A 19,749-nucleotide genomic window follows, 5' to 3' on the forward strand; every position below is an offset into this window, starting at 1 on the left:
CAGCTCCGAAAGGCCAAATCCCTTGCTTTTCACAAGCTTCAATGAACTTCAGCAGCTATACTCACTCAAGACAACAGAGGAGCACTTCCTTAGGAAGAAACCAGTGATTGGAGAAATGTGAAACTATTGACCAATTTTCATGCAAAGCTTGTGGCTGGTTCCTATAGGAGCCAGTGATCGGTGTAAATAAATAGTCTATCGTTTGCATACCACACATCCTGGCTGCTGTATAACCAGATTAGTCAGCTGGCCATACCTTCCTATGCCATTTCCTGATGATGTAATATTAGGTCCAGTAAAAGCCTCCAAAATGGTCTTTTTGTTGCCTACTTGGGATTTTTAATGTCTGTAGAGAGGGCTGGATGATATGGTAGAAAGTGGCAAGAGGGTGGCCAAAGAGTGCTGGAAAGAAGTGTGTATGCAGTGGGAGAGGGGCAGGATTGAGGAAAGCAGGCATCTCTGACTGGGAGAGTTTCTGGGAGCTGCCAAGCCGTAAAGACAGTCTTCATACTCAAGGCTTGGTAACAACACTAGTAGCTGTAAAGGCCAAGGGTCCTAAAGCCCAAGGTTTAGTGAGTTCTAACTCCAGCTGGTGCTGACCTCTGTTGTTGCTATGATGATTTCATTAGCTGCTGGCCACTGGCGATTGGAACCCAGAGCATCTAACCTCTAAACCCGGGCACCTAGAGTCGCGTCTCAGGCTTTGAAGCCTTGAGCTTTTAAGTTTCCAGTTCTCAGGGCTTGAAGCCCCAAGTCTGTCAGCCTGGCTCATAAATCTTCAACACTGTAGGGCCCGCTGCTACCACCAGAAGTGAGCCTACTCACCTACTTGCAATTGCCACCTGAGGGGGAACTAAAGGATCTGGCTAGATCTTTGTAACAAAAGTACAGCTCTTGAGACGTTTAGTTTGGACTCAAAGACCAGACTTTTGTTCTCCTACCCTACTCGTTTAGGCGATGAGGTCTGCACCAGGGTAGGACCTCTGGCAAAGAACTGGAATGATACCCACTGAGGGCACCAGTCTGTCCTTGCACCATTTATATATGCCCTCAGCTCTGGGCACAGCTCTTTCAAAAATTCCACTAAGGTTCCAACATGTCATGCCTATGCTTCCACGTCCCAAGGTCATCTCAAGGTCTGAGACACTGCTGGAGATCCTTCTTGGTCAATGTCAGAGTACTTCCAGGGTTATTGTGAAAAGCCATAAGCAAACACACTTTAAGACAGGAGAAAAATGCCAGAAGGAGTTTGCTGACATCATATAGCAGGAACGCCGATAGAGTTAAGCGTGCCAGCAGGATTCCTTAGGAAGACCCAGCAGGAGGGTCACCCTGGGCGACATTGAAATCAGTTTAGTGTAGGGATCGCGCGTATCCGGAGCCGCTTCTGTCCCTCTCCCCCCCGCCCACCGCTCCTCTGGCGCCCCCTAGAGGAGTAAAGCTCCCTATTTCTCCGACGTGGCTTATTGGCCAATGGAAGCGAGTTTTTAGAGTTGCTGGGCGGGGCCCGGCCCGACGTACCCGCGCCAGCGTTGCCCCGCCCCTCAGCCGCGCACGCGCGTCTCCGGCGCGCTCCAGCCTCGGAGCCGCCCGCGCTCGTGCCCGCGTCTGCGAGAGGCAGCCCCGGCCGCGCCCCGCCTGCTGCCGGCTGCGGGCAGCCGCTGCGGGTCTGCAGGCCCCGGGGGGTGGGAACGTCTCAGCCACCGGCCATGGCCGACCGCGGATGCCCTCTGGAGGCGGCGCCGCTGCCCGCCGAGGTGCTCGAGAGCCTGGCGGAGCTGGAGCTGGAGCTGTCGGAAGGTGAGAGCAGCGGGGACCCTCGCCCGAGACCCCCGCCCAGGGACCCCCCTCTTCGGGAGCGTCACCCCGGGAACCTGCAGGGTACCCTCACGCGGGATCCCTGCCGGCCTTCCCTCGGCATCCCATGCCTGGGGGAACTCGCGCCGGTGGGCCGCTCGCTGGACACCCCCGCCAGCTTCTGCAGACTGGCGGGTGCCCGGCCTCCGAAGGACACCCGGAGGGACGGACTGGGAGGTGGGCCTAGGCGGACTCTTCCGAAAGGCCGTCTTACTGCCCAAGCTGTGGTCTGTGCTTTCGAAGCGGCAAGGCCATGGTCTGTGCTTCCCGAGTCTTCCTTGCAGCCTGTGGCCAGGCAGGAAGCCGGGGATGCAGAAGCCCAGCCCCACCCCTAGAACTCCAGACTGCCTCGTGAGCCTCAGTTTCCTCATCTATAAAACGAGGCTATAAGAACACTCGCTCTGTGGATTATGAGGCTAAAGTGCGTTAGGATAGCAGATGTAAAACGCGTTAGCCCTGAAGAGGAGGTTCGTTCCTTTATGGAATTTTGATATTTATTTTACACTTTAGGGGGCAAGCAAGGGCCACGGTGTAGGGAGGTCCGAGGTCAGTTTGCACAGAGCTGGTTCTCTCTTCCCACCGTATGGGTTCCGGGAATAAAGTCAGGTTGTCAGATTAGAGGGGAAGTGCCCGCCGAGCCACCTCATCAGCCCTCTACATGAAAAATTTAAAAGTTAGTAAGTCAAATAAGTGGTTGTTAAACACGGAATAGGGCGATAAGACAGCTTCAGAGTTGGTGAGTGGCACCCTCGATTTGGATGCTATACCTCTCAGGAGGCCTGGGAAAAGAGTTAAGTTCTCCATAAACTGCCCCCCCCTCCCAAGCCATGGAGGAAATGCATGATTCTTAACTCTGCTTTTGAGACTTAAATGCATTTTGACCTTTTAGAATCTGTTTTTTCCATAATATTGTTCTTTAACTTTAGATTGGTCTGCTTTGCTGAAGTTGGTTTAGTGAATTTTTGACCTACCTTCCCCCTCTCCCTCCTCCCTTTCCTCCCCCCTCCCACCTTTCTATGGGTATTTTCTCTGTATGTTTGTCTGGACATCACATGCATGCCTGGTGAAGCTAGAAGAGGGTGTCAGATCCGTGTGGGTGCTAGGAATTGAACCCCAGGTCCTCTGGAAGAACGGCCAGTGCCCTTAACCACCGAACCATCTCTCCAGCCCCACTTTGAGAATTCTTGATTCTCCTTGGAGGTGTGGTTAGGAATGTTTCTGGAAGAAAAAAAAAAATCTATTGTACTGGATTTGATATGGCTCCTCTGGGAAAATCACATAGTTGTAGTTTGGCTTTCACATGTCAAATGTGTTTTTGCAGATTGCTCCTAATTTCTGCTCCAGAGTATCTTTTATTTCAATTCCATGGGGTTATGTGTTTGAGTGCTTGCTAGGAGTTGACAGTGAACTAAATTATTTCCTCAAAGTAAAAACTTCATAACTTGTGACAGAACCCGACTATATCAGCTGAGGAAATATCTATTAAGTCAATTCAATCTACTTATATTGTTGCTATTTTAGACATATATAAGGGTATATATGTAAGTTAAGGGTATAAGATTGTGTGCCCTGGAGAGAATTTGAAAAAGGAAGTAGCTTAAGTGGAGAAAGGAGGCAGACAATGGAGTGTTCATAGAAGGAGATTGCAAAGTGCACTGGCAGCCCCCAGAGTTGGTATAGTCACAGCCACCCCCCACCCCCAAGACTGGCACATTTCATTTTGCCAGATAGGTTAGTGATTATCTTGGCAGAGTCACACTTGCCCTGCTCACAGAGAGCTCCCTTCCACACTGTAATATTGGATTGTATAGTTTGTGGTTGTTGATAGAGACTGTTTTAAGCAGACTTTTGGGGTTTTCACATAGAAGCTGGTGGCATCTGGCAAGTCAGTGATTTATAACATGTCTGAACTTGGGTTTGGCCAGCTGTAAAAAGGAGGTGAACGTTTTATTGACATTTCAAGGTTCTTGTAAAGATTTACTCAACGTATGAAAGTATTTTGAAACTGAAGGTGTTTTATTTATTTAAAGGAATGTGTTGTTAATGAGTCATAGTCCAAAAACTGGTGTATTTCATTATTTTTCTAACTTTAACTTTTTTGGCATATGAAATAGTTTGATTGTGACCTTTTCATACATATTTGTTATACTTTGCTTATATTCACCCCGTTATTCTCTTTTGTCCCCCCAACTTCTGTTTCCTTTTCTCTTCCCCTTCTGCATCCAGTGCCACATAAATATGTATATGTAGAGAATTAGATCTGGAGTCCACATATAAGAGAAAACTTAAACAACACTTGTCTTTCTTTGTGGCCTCTCTTATTCCTGCTCCTAACTTGTTTTCTTCACTTAGTCCCCTTCTCCTTTCAAATCTCGTGTGTGTGTGTGTGTGTGTGTGTGTGTGTGTGTGTGTGTGTGCACATATGTATTTCACATTTGCCATTATTTTTACATTTTGTTCAACCAGAGGTTGTAGGAATGGGAATCTATCTGCCCTGGGGCTTCCTTTTTCCCATATTCAGGGCAGAGAGATAGACTTCTGGTTTTGAATGGAGTAATGTCAGTTTCATAATTCTCACATTTGTCTATGTGAGAAATTCCTTAATACTTACTTGCATGTGTCCTTGCTGGGTACATTGGAGGGGATGGGAAGAACTCAATACAGACAGACACAGTGCTGCCTTGGTGGGAAGCAGTAATGAGAAACAGTACCTGGACAGTCCATAAAGCCTGTGTTTCTCCCTCAGCCACACAAACAGGGAATAGTGTCACCTGGATAATCTGGAAAATCCTGTGTGTCCCTCCTCAACTGTATATCATCAGTGACTAGATAGAAGCAATTCTCTGTCTTTTAGTCACAAAACATGGCCTCATTCTCCAACATTATCACTGGTTCTTATCATCTACCGTTCTGCTTGGGGTTGGCCCTCAGAGAAGGTTCTCGTCTTAAACGATGCCGAATTCCTCTTATAGGGCAGGTATACTGAATTGCTGCTTTGGAGTCCCCAAAACATAATAAGGCACATCTATTTTCTTGCTCCTCCTCCTCCTCCCCCTGCAAAAGTTTCCCTTCTGCATTCAAGATTATTGTTATGTGCATATATATGTTTGTGAATGTTGTGTGTGTGTGGGGGGGGTGGGGGTGGGGGATGAATATACACATGCCATGCTCTGCCCCTTGGGAGCCAGTTCTCTTCATGCCGCCATGGGTTTCAGGGGCTGAACTCAGACCGTCAGGCTTGGTTGGAAGGCACTTTTACCTGCTGAACCATCTTGTCAGCCCTGAAACTTGAACTTCTTAAAATAAATCCTAACTCCTTTTAAGTTGCTTTAGCTATTTGTCACAGCAGCAGCAGCAGCAGCAGCAGCAACCGCAAAAAATGGGTCAGCAGCAGTTCAGAGCACTTGTTGCTCTTGCAGAGGACCCTGGTTCATTTTCCAGCACCTACCTGCTGTCTCACAACTGTCCTGTAACTTCAGTTTCAGGGGATCTAACACTCTCGTCTGACCTTCGCAAAGCACCAGGCACACATGTGGTGCACACACATACATGAAGGCAAGACACTCATAAATTAAAAAAAAAAGAGTAACCAAGAAACAGTGGAACAAAAAGCAGAAAAAATTTCTCCTAAAACAATTATATACACTTTAGCCACTGTCCTAAAGAAAGGCATGGTTTTGTTTTGTTTCATTTTTTTTTTTTTTTTTGCCTTCTCTTATTTGGTAGAGAGAAGAAGGGGCTATGGGAAGTTACTGTAAAACTGGTAGACAGCTTGGGTGACAAGAGAGACATCCCAAGTAGGTGGGTTAGTTAGGTTACAAGTGGAATGGGGTAAATGGAGCCTTATAGTGAGCAGATGTTTAGCTACCAATGAGGCTGAAAAAGTAATAAAAAGTCTCCCAACTGAATAAAGCCCAAGACCAGATGGATTTGCTGCAGAACTCTACCAGAACTTTAAAGAACTGATAGCAACACTACTCAGGTTATTCTATAAAGTAGAAAAGGAAGGGAAGCGTCCAAACTCTTTTTTTTAAAATTATTCGTATTTTATGTACATTGATGTTTTGATGCAGGTATGTCTGTATGAGGGCATCAGATCCTCTGGAACAGGAGTTGTAGACAGTTGTGAGCTGCCATATGATATGAGTGCTGGGAATTAAACCCGGGTCCTCTGGAAGAGCAGCCAGTGCTCTTAACCGCTGAGCCATCTCTCCAACCTGCTTCCAAACTCTTATACAGTTAGTATTACTTTGATACCAAAACCATGTAAAGCCATCACCCAATCAAGAAAATTACAGACCCACCTCCCTGACGCAAAAAGATAAAAAATCCTCAATAAAATTCTCAAAAATGAAATTCAACTTCACATCAAAAAGATCATTTATTGTGACTAAATTTGCTTTATTCTAGCATTGAAGAGATAGTTCAGTGTACATGAATCAATAAATGTAATTCAACACATTAATGGACTAAAAGACAGAGATCACATAATCATCTCCATAGATGCAGAAAAAAAAAACTTAAAAAAAAATCCAACAATTCTTCCTGATGAAAGTCAGGGAGAGCCTGTGGATGGAGGGGTCCTACTTCAGTGTAATGAAGTTTGTATGCGGCAAGTCCACAGCAGACATCACACTAAATGGACAAAAACTCAAAGCATTCCTGCTAAGATCAAGAACAAGGCAAGAGTGCCTGCTCTCTCCACTTCTCTTCAATACAGTGCTTGAAGTGTGGCTAGGCAATATTATAAGGGATAGAAGTAGGAAAAGAAGAAGTTGATTATCCTCCTTTTTCAGAAGAAATGGTTCTTTATGTAAGAAACCCAAAATGACTCCACCAAGAAACCCTTAAGTGCTCATAAAGACATAAAGTGTCAGAGTGCAAAATCAACATACGAACATCAGTCACCCTCCCATAAACCAATGAAAGACTGGGATCAGGGGAGCAAACCTATCCACAGGACACACACACACACACACACACACACACACACACACACACATACACACACAATGAGGTACCCAGGAATAAATCTGGCCAATGAAACAGAAGACCTCTACAATGAAAAATTGGAGATGCTAAAGAAAAAAAAAAGTAAGAAAAACACTAGAAAATGGAAAGACAGCCTATGCTTATGGATTGGAAGAAGGAATATTGTGAAAACGACTATCCTACCAAAAGTAATCTACAACCTCAATGCAATTCTAATAAAAATTCCTACGCTGTTCTTCACAGACATAGAAAAAAGTTCCAGCACTTATATGGAGGCACAAAAGAACAAAGATAGCCAAAGCAACCCTGAATGAAAAGAATGCTATAGGAAGTCTGCATTTTAAAATGCAGACAAATGAAACTAGATCCTTATCCTACACAAAACTGAACTCCACATGGATCAAGGACCTCAACATAAGTTCTGATACTGTCGAGGCTGGAGAGATGGCTTAGTGGTTAAGAGCACTAGCTGCTCTTCCAGAGGACCTAGGTTCAATTCCCAGCAACCACATGGCAGCTCACAACTGTCTGTAACTCCTGTTCCAGGGGATCCAACACCTTCACACAGACATAGATGCAGGCAAAATACCAATGTACATAAAATACAAATAAAAAAAGGTTTTTTTTTTTTTTTAAAAAAATCTGATACTGCAAAATTGTTGTGGGGGAATAGGGAGTACACTTTAACTTAGAGGCACAGGTTGGGGCTCTCTGAGTAAAAGCTACTGGGCTACTCCAGTAGCACAGAAAATAAGACCAACAGTCAACAAAATGGGACCTCCTAAAGCACAGATGAAACAACTGCGAAGTGAAAGAGGAGGCAGCCCACAGAATGGAAGGAAACCTTTGCCCGCTGTCCATTCCACAGAGGAGCTGTGTCTAGAATTTAAAAAGCTAAACATTGCCGGGCAGTGGTGGCGCACGCCTTTAATCCCAGCACTCGGGAGGCAGAGGCAGGCGGATCTCTGTGAGTTCGAGGCCAGCCTGGTCTACAGCGCGAGATCCAGGAAAGGCGCAAAGCTACACAGAGAAACCCTGTCTCGAAAAACCAAAAAAAAAAAAAAAAAAAAAAAAAAAGCTAAACATTAAGAATATAAGCAACCAATTTTAAAAAAGGGCTGGAACTGAACAGAGGATTCTCACGAGAAGAAACGCAAATGTCTAGGTGACACTTAAGCATTCAGCATCTTTAGACATTTGGAAATGAAAATTAAAACTACGTTACGATCCCGTCATCTCACCCCAGTCAGAATGGCCATCATCAGAAACACGAGTGACAGTAAATGCCAGTGTGGGTGGGGCGGGGCGGGGTGGGGGACCACACCCTTATACAATTGTGATGGGATGTAAGCTAGTACAGCCATTTTGAAAATCAATGTGTAGGTTTATTGTCATATAACCCAGCTATACCACTCCTGGGCATGCACCCCAGTGGGTTTTATGCCTGCTCCAGAGATCCGTGCTCATCCATGTTCACTGCTGCTCTATTCACAACAGTTAGGAAATGGAACCAACTTAAATGTTCAGTTCCAGAAAAATGTGGTACATACCACACAATGGCATATTACTCAGGTGTAAGGAGAAGTAAAATAACACAATTTGCAGATAAATGGATGAAACTTGAAAAGAATTATATAGAGTGAGGTGGTAACTCAGTTCCAGAAAAACAAATGCCGTGTGTTCTCTCTCATATACGGTCCTAGCTTCAAATCTTTAACTTGGTGCACGATTGGAAGCCAAGAGACTAGAAAGCATCTTCTGGAGAAGGTACACTTTAAGGGAGGGAGGATAATAGGTTATAGGTAAAATTGAAGTAGAGAGGTGGAATACTGGGTGTGGAAAGGCTTAATTAAGCAAGGATGGGTGTGGGAATATGGGGGAAACCAGGGAGCAGAAGGGAGGGCTAATCCAGAGGAAGTATGTATAAAAGTTCATGTGGAAGCCTACTGTCTAATACTTCAATTAAAAAAAATAGTTGGGAAGCTAGTAGAATCCAAGCAATGAAAGAAGAGGAGAGAACATTGGTTAAAAGATGAAGTGGGGATCAGGGTGGGTGGATGAAGGAGAGGAGCAGTGGGTGGGTTAACCAAAACTAAAGATGTATGAAAAACCCTCTGGGAACCCATTAGTTAGTAAGTTAATTTCAAAATACAGCTCTTAAAAAAGTTTGAATAGAATTTCCCTACATGTGTGGACAGCATTAATTCCCAAATACGTGGATTATTAAATGAAATCATGGTGTAAGGCACAGGATACCTCCCCACTAGTTATTGATCAAGAACGTCACAGAGGTCTCCAAAATGGCACAGGTTATTTCCATTGTCCTTGGTTGCCCATTGTAACTACATGGTAAGATCACATTGCTGAAGACACTCTATACTTTGGTTGTAGGACATAGAGAAGTCAATTTCAAACTGACCAGGGAACTTTCTCCCTACTGACTGGCTTTCGTAGTTCCAGAAGGTCCTATGCAGCCTGCCGAGGAGGAAAGAGACACCAGTGGTCTTACCCAGTGCTGGACCTTGCAACACCAACTGGCCAGTCAAGATGTGTCTGTTGGTGTAATAGTGGCATGATTGGTATAGAGTAACAGTTGGATTTGGAGTGTATTCCACAGGATGAGATTCCTCGCTTGGGACTGTAATCCTGATCAAAAGCCCATGGCTGATGAGGTCACAGGTCCTTGTAGAACCAACCTGTTATTGTTAATTTGCTAAGTGGTCATACTCTTTTTTTTTTTTTTTTTTTTTTTTTGGTTTTTCGAGACAGGGTTTCTCTGTGTAGCTTTGCGCCTTTCCTGGGACTCACTTGGTAGCCCAGGCTGGCCTCGAACTCACAGAGATCCGCCTGGCTCTGCCTCCCGAGTGCTGGGATTGAAGGCGTGCGCCACCACTGTCCGGCCAAGTGGTCATACTCTTAAAGTCCTCTCAATATTCATGTTTATAGCCATAGATCCACTGCTCTTAGCTGGTCAGAGAAGCTTCTTTTTGTCGTGGGGAGCAGTCAGTGGAGAGATGTATAGCTGTCAGAGTACTGAGAATAGAAGACTGAGTTCCCCACACTAAATGGGACGTCCACAGCACAACCCCCACCCCCACCTTCTCCCATAAGGCTTGAGGAGGCAGAAAGAGTTTAGGAACTAAAAGATGAGGGGGAGTGCTTTGCAGTGCTGTCCTCTGGACATGGCCATGGCACTCATGAACCGTGCAAGTCCTGCCAGTCAGAATTCTGGCATAGAGGGGGTAGGTGATCTCCAGGCCACACCCCCTCCTGAAGGCTGTTGGAAGTTTCTAGGGGAGAAACGTCATTCTTTTTGATGATGTGTACTGATAGGATTCCTATGATCCCGTTGGTGACTCCATACCAGTGTACACCAAGGCAACAGCAATTGAACTTATTGGGTTATTAAAAAAAATGAAGTTGGAGTGGAGATTGGGGGGAGTATGGTTATAATTCATTGTATACACGTATGATCCTCAAGAAATAAGAAAAATAAAAAAAATTTGTCTGAAAACCAGTGACAACTGTTGAACACCCATCCAGTAATTTCATATAATTATCTTCTTCCTTTTCCTCTTTTTATTTATTTATTTATTTGTTTGTTTGTTTGTTTGTTTGTTTTAGACAGGATAGGTCTCACTGTGTAGCCCTGGCTGGCCTGAAATTCACTATCTAGAACAGACTGGCCTCCAGTTCAGGGAGATTGACCTGTCTCTGCCTCTGGGATTAAAGGTGTGTGTCACCACACCTGGCCTCATTTGCAAAAGTAAAACGAGAAAAACCAGCTGGGAAGTGGTGTTCCCAGATGAGGGTGGCTGCTTGGATTGAGTAGTGGCTGCAGAGGAGGCAGGCAGATTCGGACCTTCAGTGACTTCTTATGGTGGAGTTGGGGGTGCAGAGTCAGAGAGTGAGAAATGAAGACTCGAGTCCTAGGCTTTTTGACTTGCAATGCTGCATATATAATCATGAGATGGATGGGGAGAGTCGCAGATGGCAGAATTTGAGGGTAAATGTATGTGAAGACATGAGCGTTTCAAGAAAGGACCTGTCTGAACAGAACCCTGGGGGAAATGTTGTGAATTATAATGTGCCCGTCGGAATTCTAAGGAGAGGTTTGAGCCACAGACGGGTGTTTCATTCACTGTTGATGTGAACTGTGTGCTGAGGGATGGGCCCTGACATGGATGTGCCTTTTGAGGGACAGTGATATTAATAAAAGGGAATGGAGGTTTTAGGTCATGATAAGTGTTAAGAGAGATAATGGAGAACAGTTGGGTGAGGGTGAATGTGTCTGTTTAGGATCAGCAGGTCTCAGTTTCCTTGAGGCTAAACAAGAAAGGCATTTAAGAGTGATGTTTAAACGAAAATGAGAAACCATGAGGAGTTTTCGTTTAGGACTCTGCAGATGGGGAGTCCCTGTGTAGGCGAGGCCTGTTCCATAGGAGGACCATGTTCATGGAGCACAGGAAGACAGGGAGGGCCGGAAGCTCTCTACAGTCCCTCTAACCTTCTCAGGGCTGGCATTTACTTTAAGAGGAGGGGAGTAGCAGAGGAGGGTTTTCCTTTAGTAAGTGCTTCTTTCTGTCGAAGAAGCCCTATTCCCATGATGAGACTGGCCAAGCAGGAGGAGGCTGGAGGTCAAGAGTCAGGGTTAGGTTAAGGCTGACACACCTAGTCAACTTGATGGTTTTGCTGTATTGAGAGTACGTCGGTTACTGTCTCCAGTATATGTTAGTTGAATGTCCTTTGTGTACAACAAGCCAGTAAGGTTAAGAATTTGCCATCCTCCTGTTATGTCACTTGTGGTTGGTGGTTTTGAAGGTGTTTGCTCCCGTATGCCAGTTACAAAACTTTCTACTGAAGAGTGACTAGTAGGGTTGAGACCGTCTAGCCACCATTCAGCTTGCGAGTCTCCCCGTGTGACTTGTAGCACCCTCTTTTCTCCCTTTTCTTTAGTAGCACCCATGTTTATCTTCCCCACATAGCAGCACTTGGACTTGGAAGAGACTTGTGGTACTGTTCTGATGGTGTTGGCCGGGACTGTCGATGGCCTTGGTTTCTCGCATCAGGCCCTTGCTGGCAGAGAAGAAGGAATGCCTTGTTTCAGGGGCCCATCTCTTTCAGGAGAACCCTGTTGTCTGTCCAGGCCAGGCCATCAGCCCAGGTGGTAGAGTGTGGATCGGGCTGTGCACTCTGAGGGCTTCTGTTGCTCCTCTTTATCCTGAAGGTCAAACTTCGGTTCTATAGAGAGAGGTGAACCTCACCTAGGTCTTAGAAGCTTGAAAAGAGACTGAGGGATAGGGTTGCTGATCTACTGGGGTGTCGAGCCAAATGAAGCATCCTCACGGAAACCGCATGAGGGACTAGATCCCCCTTGTGCCTGTTGCCTGGCACCCCGTTCCTGCAGCGTATCCTCAGTGAGCAGCAGTCGTGTGTCGTTGCTGTGTTTCCTTCTCTCATCAGGACAGCGCTTCATCCTACAGTGTAGCTGGGACTTGGCAGGTACACCCTCCAACATCTAGCTCCCTGAGTGTATTTTGGAACACATAGAAGGTCCCAGTATTTTCCCACAGTCCACTCAGAGTGGGCTAGAGAGAGCACCCAGCAGCACAGACATTCTGAGACAGATGGGCTCAGGAAGAGAGGGAACTGAACTTACTATCATGGGCCAGGCCCACGTGACAGCTGTTGGCATGAAGTAGAGACGTCAACTGTGGACACATCATTGGAGGAAGAAGGACTATGGCACCCTGGGTTTTTCTCAAAGCCTCACTTTTACTGTATAGGTTGAAGATAGAAATGTGAAGATGATATAAACCATTAATTATAGAGTTGCTTAGGGGTCAGCAAGATGGTTATTGGATAGAGGTGCTTGCCACCTGATGTCTTGAGTTCGCATGTGGAAGGAAAGGTCAGAGAATTGGCCTGCATGTGCATGTCATGTACACACATACCTAATAAATAAATAAATGTTTGAAATTATGATTTTAGGTGGAGAGATGGCTCAGAGGTTAAGAGCACTTACTGTGTTTGCAGAAGATCCAGGTTCAGTTCCCAGCATTCACATGGCTGCATACAACCATCAATAACTCCAGTTCCAGGAGATCTTGTGTATTTACATTCATTATCCTGCTTTTTAATTAATTCATAAAACATGCTGATCATGGTTATTTCTAAATTCCATGTATTTTAGCTGCAGTTTCATACTGCTGCATATGCCTAGTCATTTCTAGGCAAATGCTAGACCTTGTACCTGTGGTACGAATTTTTACGACTAGTCAATGTCATGTTCTCTCCATAGCAGGTTTACTTTTGCCATGGCAGGTGGGTGAGCACATGCAGGCCAAGATCTCATTATCTGTTCGTGGATAAAGTGGGGTAAAGCTGGCACCGGACCTGTGGAAGCACCTTTGTTTTCTTTTTTTCAGAAAGTTATATTTGTTTCTATATATCTGTGTGTGTGTGTGTGTGTGTGTGTGTGTGTGTGTGTGTGTGTGTGTGTATGTGTGTGTGTGTGTGTGTGTGTTGCATGTATGTGTGGCTCAGGGGGATAACTTGTAGAGGTCTTCATCCACTATGTGAATTCCAGGGATCAAATTCAGGTCACCAGGCTTGATGGCAAGTGCCTTCCCCCACTGAACCATTTTGCTGGCTTGGGTCCTCTGTTTTCCATTCATGTTGAAGTATACGTTACTTCCCAGATGACCTGTGTACTTCCCAGGGCTCCTTTTCTTTGGTGAGCTCAGAGCACTGTGTGCCTCTGTTACAGTTCTGCCTGGCCCAGTGACCTGCTTTCTTCTTTTCTGTGACAGACTCTTACAGCAGAAAATTAGCCTCTGACTCTTCACTTCTTTTCTAGTTTTATGTCATCAGATTTTTAAAAAAATGCAGAAATGCAGTCTTCCTAGTTGTTTAAATGAGGGAGGGTTTTTTTTGGGAGGGGGCAGATGGCAATAATTCCGCTATTACCATAAGTGGAATCCCCTGTGTGAATATTCATTTGGTGAATATGTTTTCCATGTCTTTAAAAACTTTGAGATAAAAGAAGATGCTTGTTAAACTTAACGTGTACAAAGTCTTTTCATTAAAAATGGATGAGCTAGATCTGCAAGTGCTTCAGAAGCATACTTAATATTCACTTTTTAGTGTTGACCATAAATAACTTAAACTGTGCGGTAAGGTGATTTCTGTTTCTGTGTCCTATAATTTTATATTTAGAACATTGTATTTAGAAACAGCCCTCAGGCCACCCTTTTACAACCCCATCCCCCAACCCCAAAAACCTGCCACTATGAATGTTTTCTCCTTATCATTTTTTTTAGTGTCACAAAGACACGTCTTTTTTAAAATAGCTTCTTTCATTTGGTATAATATCTTAGAGATTTATCCATCTATTTTTTTTTAGCTGTCTGTAATTCATTCCTTTTTATTGATGAGTTGTTTTCTATGGTGTATATACCAAAGACACCAATTACCAAAATCGGAATGAAAGAGGCCATGTTGCTGCGGAGGTTCTTTATGCTAAAGAACTCCGTGTACGTTCAATAGCTTTGGTAAAATGAATCAATTTCTGATAACCAATAACTGCTCAGACTCCGTGAAATGAAGCACATAACTTGACTAGTCCCATAGCTACTAAAGAAGTTGCATTTATAATTTAAGCATCTTCTGGAAAATAAATCTTCTATACCATAGGGCAAGTATAGTTTTAAAAGGAAAGAAGAAACATGGGGCTGAGTGGGTGGCTCAGTGGCTAAGCACACTTGCTGGCCGCTGTTACCGAAGGTCTGGATTTGGTTCCCAGCACCCACATGGTGACTCATGAATGTCCTTAACTAGTTCCAGGGGATGCAGTGCCCTACTCTGGCTTCTGCAGGCATCAAGCACACACATAGCTCACATACATACATGCAGGCAAGCATTCATACGCATAAAGTCAAAGTAAATTTTAAAAAGAAAGAATGATAATTCCATACAGTTTTCCACAAATAATTTTTAACTTTTTATTTTGAAAGAAATTTAGGTTCATAAGAAGCTTCTCAGAAATAATACATAGAATTTATCTAGTTTTCTTCAATAACATCTGTGTAACCAAAGCATTGCCAAATCATCTGCCATACATTCTTACATACAAAAGGGCATGAGGATATATGCTAAAAATTAAGGAGTTCAGAAGTGTATGAAATAAAAATAGAAATCTGTCTCACACTCTGTCTGAAGCCAAATAAGCAGGATTAATGTGTTGTTCTTCTCTGCAATATTCTCTACACATGGCGCATAATTCACATCGTGTGTGTGTGTGTGTGTGTGTGTGTGTGTGTGTGTGTGTGTGTGTGTATGTTATGTCAGTGATCATCTGTATTCTGTTTTCATATGCAACCGGCTGCCATTATTTTCATATGCCTAACATGATGGACATTGGTCCCATGCACACACCATGGCACAGCCACATGGAACAGGTAGGACTCCATAATATGTATATGTATGTATGTAAACACATACATATATGCTTACTTTTTTTGGAGCAGGCCCATTCTATATTGTTATTCAGCTTGCTCTTTTACTTGGTAGGCAGTCATGAATCATGTGATATCCATCCTCAGTATGGCAAGTACCAGGATGTTTTTCATAACCAACAGATTCTGTAGTAAAGATGTATGACAGGATATTGATTTCTTTTTCTGATAGACAGTTAGGCTGTCCAGTTATTTGCTATTACCCACAACATTTACTACCTACCTTTGTAAAGTAATTCAATGCTTTTGGCGACAACTTTCTCGAAATATGTTGGTGAGTTAGTGCCTTAACAGACTTTGGGATTCTAAGAATATTTAAGTGGCGACCAGCTGAAGTTTCATGTTGTCCCTACCTGGAAGTCTGGAAGAGCAGCTACCTGCCCTGCAACCACCAGAAAAGTCTGTCCAGTGGTAGACCGGGATTCTTTGCAAAGCCCACAGATGCCTGAATGTTCAGGCATAAACCACCCTATCTGCCTCCTGACAGGGCCTCCCAGTTTTGTGCAGTGGTTGGGGAACAAGGCTCTGTTGTTTGTCTCCTTGTGTGTGTTTTATTGTTCTCTGTGAAAGAGAATTGGACTTGGGTTTAGAAAACTTGTATTTGAGTCCCTTCTTCCCTAGTGTACCAGCTTTGTGCCAGGATTCCATTATACTCCACTAAAATCCTACCTTGCTCTCTGTGGCTGTGCCTTGGTGTGTGCATGGGACCGATGTCCATCACGTTTGGCATGTGAAAATAATCGCCTCTGGTTACACATGGAAACAGAATACAGATGATCGCTGACATAATGGTTTGACTTAGCATATTTCAGCCTTATGTTGGTTTGAAAGTGATAACGTATTCAGTAGCAACCAGACCTCAAATTTTGCAGTTTGATCTTTTTCCCATGCTAATGATCAGCATTTAGAGTATCCTGTTGAAAGCTACTGTGCTGGAAGCCCAGGCTAAGGTGTAATGCTTGGAAGTCTCTGTATTAAATGAATTTTTGAATCAGGATCAAGTAACAGAGTGGGTTCGTGGGATGTATCCCCACTGTAACCTGACAGCACCGTGGATGGTCAAATGAGATTGCCTTATCTTATGGTGAGCATCAAGTGGGTGCCAGACTGTAGTGGGATTTGCTCTGCCCATGACCCTGTGCTTCTTGCTGTTGCACATGACCTCTTAAAAGGTCACGAGCCCCTTCCTCCTGCTGCCTGCTTCCTGGTCTGATTGAACGGTGAGGTGGATTCACTCCTGGTCAGAACAGAGGATGACTTCAGCTGTTTACTCAGTTCTGTATTCATGAGTGTATATCCTCAATTTATATCTTAATAAATCCCTATTACCCATTAATTAGACTCACGTGGATTGATCTTAACACCCGACATTTTTAATGTCTCTGTGCCATTTGGTACCTTCACCATCATAATCTTCATTTGAGACAGGACCCTGAGCATGATGATGTATGCCTTTAATCCAGTATTCAGGAGGCAGAGGCACATGGTTCAAGGCCAACCTCATCTGCATAGTGAGTTCCAGGGCTGCATAGTAAAACCCTATCTTAATTTTTTAAAATTTTGATTAAATTAGTCACGTTTGAATGTATCCTAGAGTAAATATAATTTTAATATGTTTAAAAATATTCAGGCTTTAACTTTGTACATAAGTTGAAATTTTAATAAGTGAAATCATGCAGTATTACCTTGAACCCAATGAGAATAGTCCCCATGACCCTATGTGTGCTGTGATGGTGGTGGTCATGGGGACTGGGGTTTGAGTAGCCAGCGAGCTAATAGTACCCATCTCGAAGGTACTGTGGATATGTTCAGATTCCAGTGCCATCCACTGATGGGTGAGATGAGGATGGCATCTCTCCAAGCATCCTAAGGTCAGAGCAGTGAATCATATTTGCTCTTCCATTGAGGATGGCCTGGTGTTAAAAATGGAGCACTTAGTGCAATAAACAATGGGAGAAACATTATTTGTGGGACAATGCCAACTCAGGTCAAGTGAAAACATACAAACACAAAGAAATACATGTGCACACGTGTGCGCACACACCTGACAGGTGATATTCTATTATGCACACACTTAAGTGCTACAGAGCAGTTGCTTGTGAGGGTCGGGGCAGAACCTCATGAGGATAGGGAGATGGGTAAAGGGACATATATGGGCACAGGACTGCCTGGTTGCCCAGGCTGTTGTCCAATAGGCTGTAGACAAAGGGCAGGCTAGTGGGAAGGGCTTTGCGGCAGCCCAGCTCGTGCTCTAGCAACTGCCTTTCTGTCCCATAGGACTGACCTTCCCTGGCTATAGGCCTTTCTTGTACAGGAGAATATATTAATGTACACCTAGAACTTTAGTGAAGCTTAATGCATATGTATATGTGTGTATATATATAATGCCAGCCACTCCAAAGTGTCTGTTTCTACACCTGACAAACCCTAGTCCAGATGAATTCTTCTGAAGGAAATACTTGGTTGGGCACTCAGCAGCAGTAGTTTTTGATACTCAGCAGCCTTCTACTTTTTTGTTTGGAAGAAAGTGGAAGATGAAGGAGGAGGGCTTAGAACCCCCCCCCCAAATGGTATAGTGAAAACTGTATTAACATATGTTTGAACTAAAATCTAGTAGTAAGAATCGTTGCAGTATACATTTCTGGTCTAAAATCTTCATAAAAACACTAAAGATCCACTGCTGGCACTCCTTTTTTGTGTAGGAACCAGGTAGCACCTGAAGACCAAGATGTGAGGTACATTTCCTACTTCATTGCCAGGTGAATTTCACCTGTGCTTGGCTGTCTTTATGGTAATTTGTTGGGACAGCAGGCCTTTTCCTGAGTCCTCATCTAAGGCACTCTGGCTGGGGAGGGCTGGGGCTATGGTCCCTTTTACTGTTGTTCTGACACTTGAACCTGTGTAGATATCACCTAAGGGTCTTGTAAATACAGTGTGGATTCTGCTGAATTGAGGTGTGACCTCAGAGTCTGCCTTTTGTTAAGATTTAATACAAAATTATGTGTACTTATCTGTATGAGTGTGTGCCACACGTGTGTGCCTGTGGAGGCTAAAAGAGGGTATTGGATCCCGTGGAGCAGGAGTTGCAGGCAGTTCTGAGCTGTGTAACATGGTTTCTGGGAACCAGACTAGGGTCCTCTGGAAGAGCAGGAAGCACTCTTAACTGCTGAGACATCTCTCCAGCCTCAGAGTCTCCTCAGACAAGTTTCTAGGAGATGTTGATCACCCTTTTCAAAAAGTTAAAGTATTATTTACATCCAGTAAGATTGTTTCCTAGTGTGTGTTCTGTAAGCTTTTGACAGGTGAGCACAGTCATGCCATTACTGCTAGAGCCAAGTCATGCAAGTCTTACACCGGATTCCTTGTCCCCTCTGGCAGTGCCCTCCCTGTCTCCTGGCACCTACCGTCTAGTTGGCTTCTGTGGTTTTGTCTTTTCCAGCGTGTCGTCATAGAGACTAATGTATATATAGTGTATAGCCTTTGAGTCAGGCTTCCTTCGCTCAACAGCTTTTACATGAGATCTGCCTGAAGTGCTACACATCAGTAGTCTGCTCCTTTTACCGCCTTCCATGGTATGGGTTCATCCCGGCTTACTTATCTAGTGACCCTCTTGAGAGGCATTAGTGTATAGTTTTTATATTATAACTCAAAAAAATCTTTGTGTGTCTGGGAGTGGGGCACAGTGCATGTGTAGAGGTCAGAGGTCAATCCCGTGAATCAGCTCCCACGTGTCTTCTTTGAGACAGGGCCTCTTGTTGCTTACTGCTGTGCACACCAGACTAGCTAGCATGTGAGCTTGCAGGGACTGTCCTGTCTCCCATTCCCATTTCATCATAGGAATGCTGGGGTCACAGATGTGCACCACTACATCAGGTGGGTTCTGGAGATCCAAAGTCAGGTTCTTGTCAATAATGTTCAGAAAGAATTTTACTCACTGAGCCGTCTCTCCAGACCAAGATTCTTTTTTTTTTTTTAATTAAAAATCTTAGAACTGGCTAGAGAGATACTCTAATTGGTAAAATGCTTGTTGCACAAGCCTGAGTTACTGAGTTTGATCCCTAGAACACACATTAAAGAGACAGGTGTAGTACTTGCTTAAAGTTCCAGTGCTGGGGAGGCAGAGAAGAAAATATCCCCTGGGGTCTCTGGGGCTCACTGGCCAGTCAACCAGCCTAGCCTTTTTGGTTAGTTCCAGGCTACTGAGAGACAGACCCTGTCTCAAAAAACAAGGTGATGGTTAGAGGCACCTAAGGTGGACCTTTGGCGTCCATGTGTACATGCATGTATAAACATGCACACACATACACACACGTGTGCACCCTTACACGTACACACAAATAGTTCTGGGACTTTACAATAATGAAATTCTCTTTTCCCATTGTTG

At 44.3% G+C, this 19,749-nt stretch overlaps 1 protein-coding gene across 5 annotated transcripts in view; it reads left to right on the forward strand.

Moving 5' to 3' along the window:
- The first annotated feature begins 1,582 nt into the window (after positions 1 to 1,582).
- Positions 1,583 to 19,749, forward strand: part of Dip2a (disco interacting protein 2 homolog A) — an 84,314-nt gene continuing 66,147 nt past the window's right edge. For 4 of the 5 annotated variants that reach the window (XM_052744646.1, XM_052744647.1, XM_052744649.1 and 1 more), the window contains exon 1: positions 1,584 to 1,800. In XM_052744646.1, the coding sequence (XP_052600606.1) occupies positions 1,710 to 1,800 (91 nt within the window). In that variant the 5' untranslated portion in view covers positions 1,584 to 1,709. Of the gene's footprint in view, positions 1,801 to 19,749 lie in introns of all 5 variants that reach the window. The other variant, XM_052744650.1, reaches the window with a different exon arrangement.

This window comes from Peromyscus californicus, unplaced genomic scaffold (assembly GCF_007827085.1).
Source record: "Peromyscus californicus insignis strain IS unplaced genomic scaffold, ASM782708v3 Scaffold_19__1_contigs__length_69161282, whole genome shotgun sequence".
Taxonomy (NCBI): domain Eukaryota; kingdom Metazoa; phylum Chordata; class Mammalia; order Rodentia; family Cricetidae; genus Peromyscus; species Peromyscus californicus.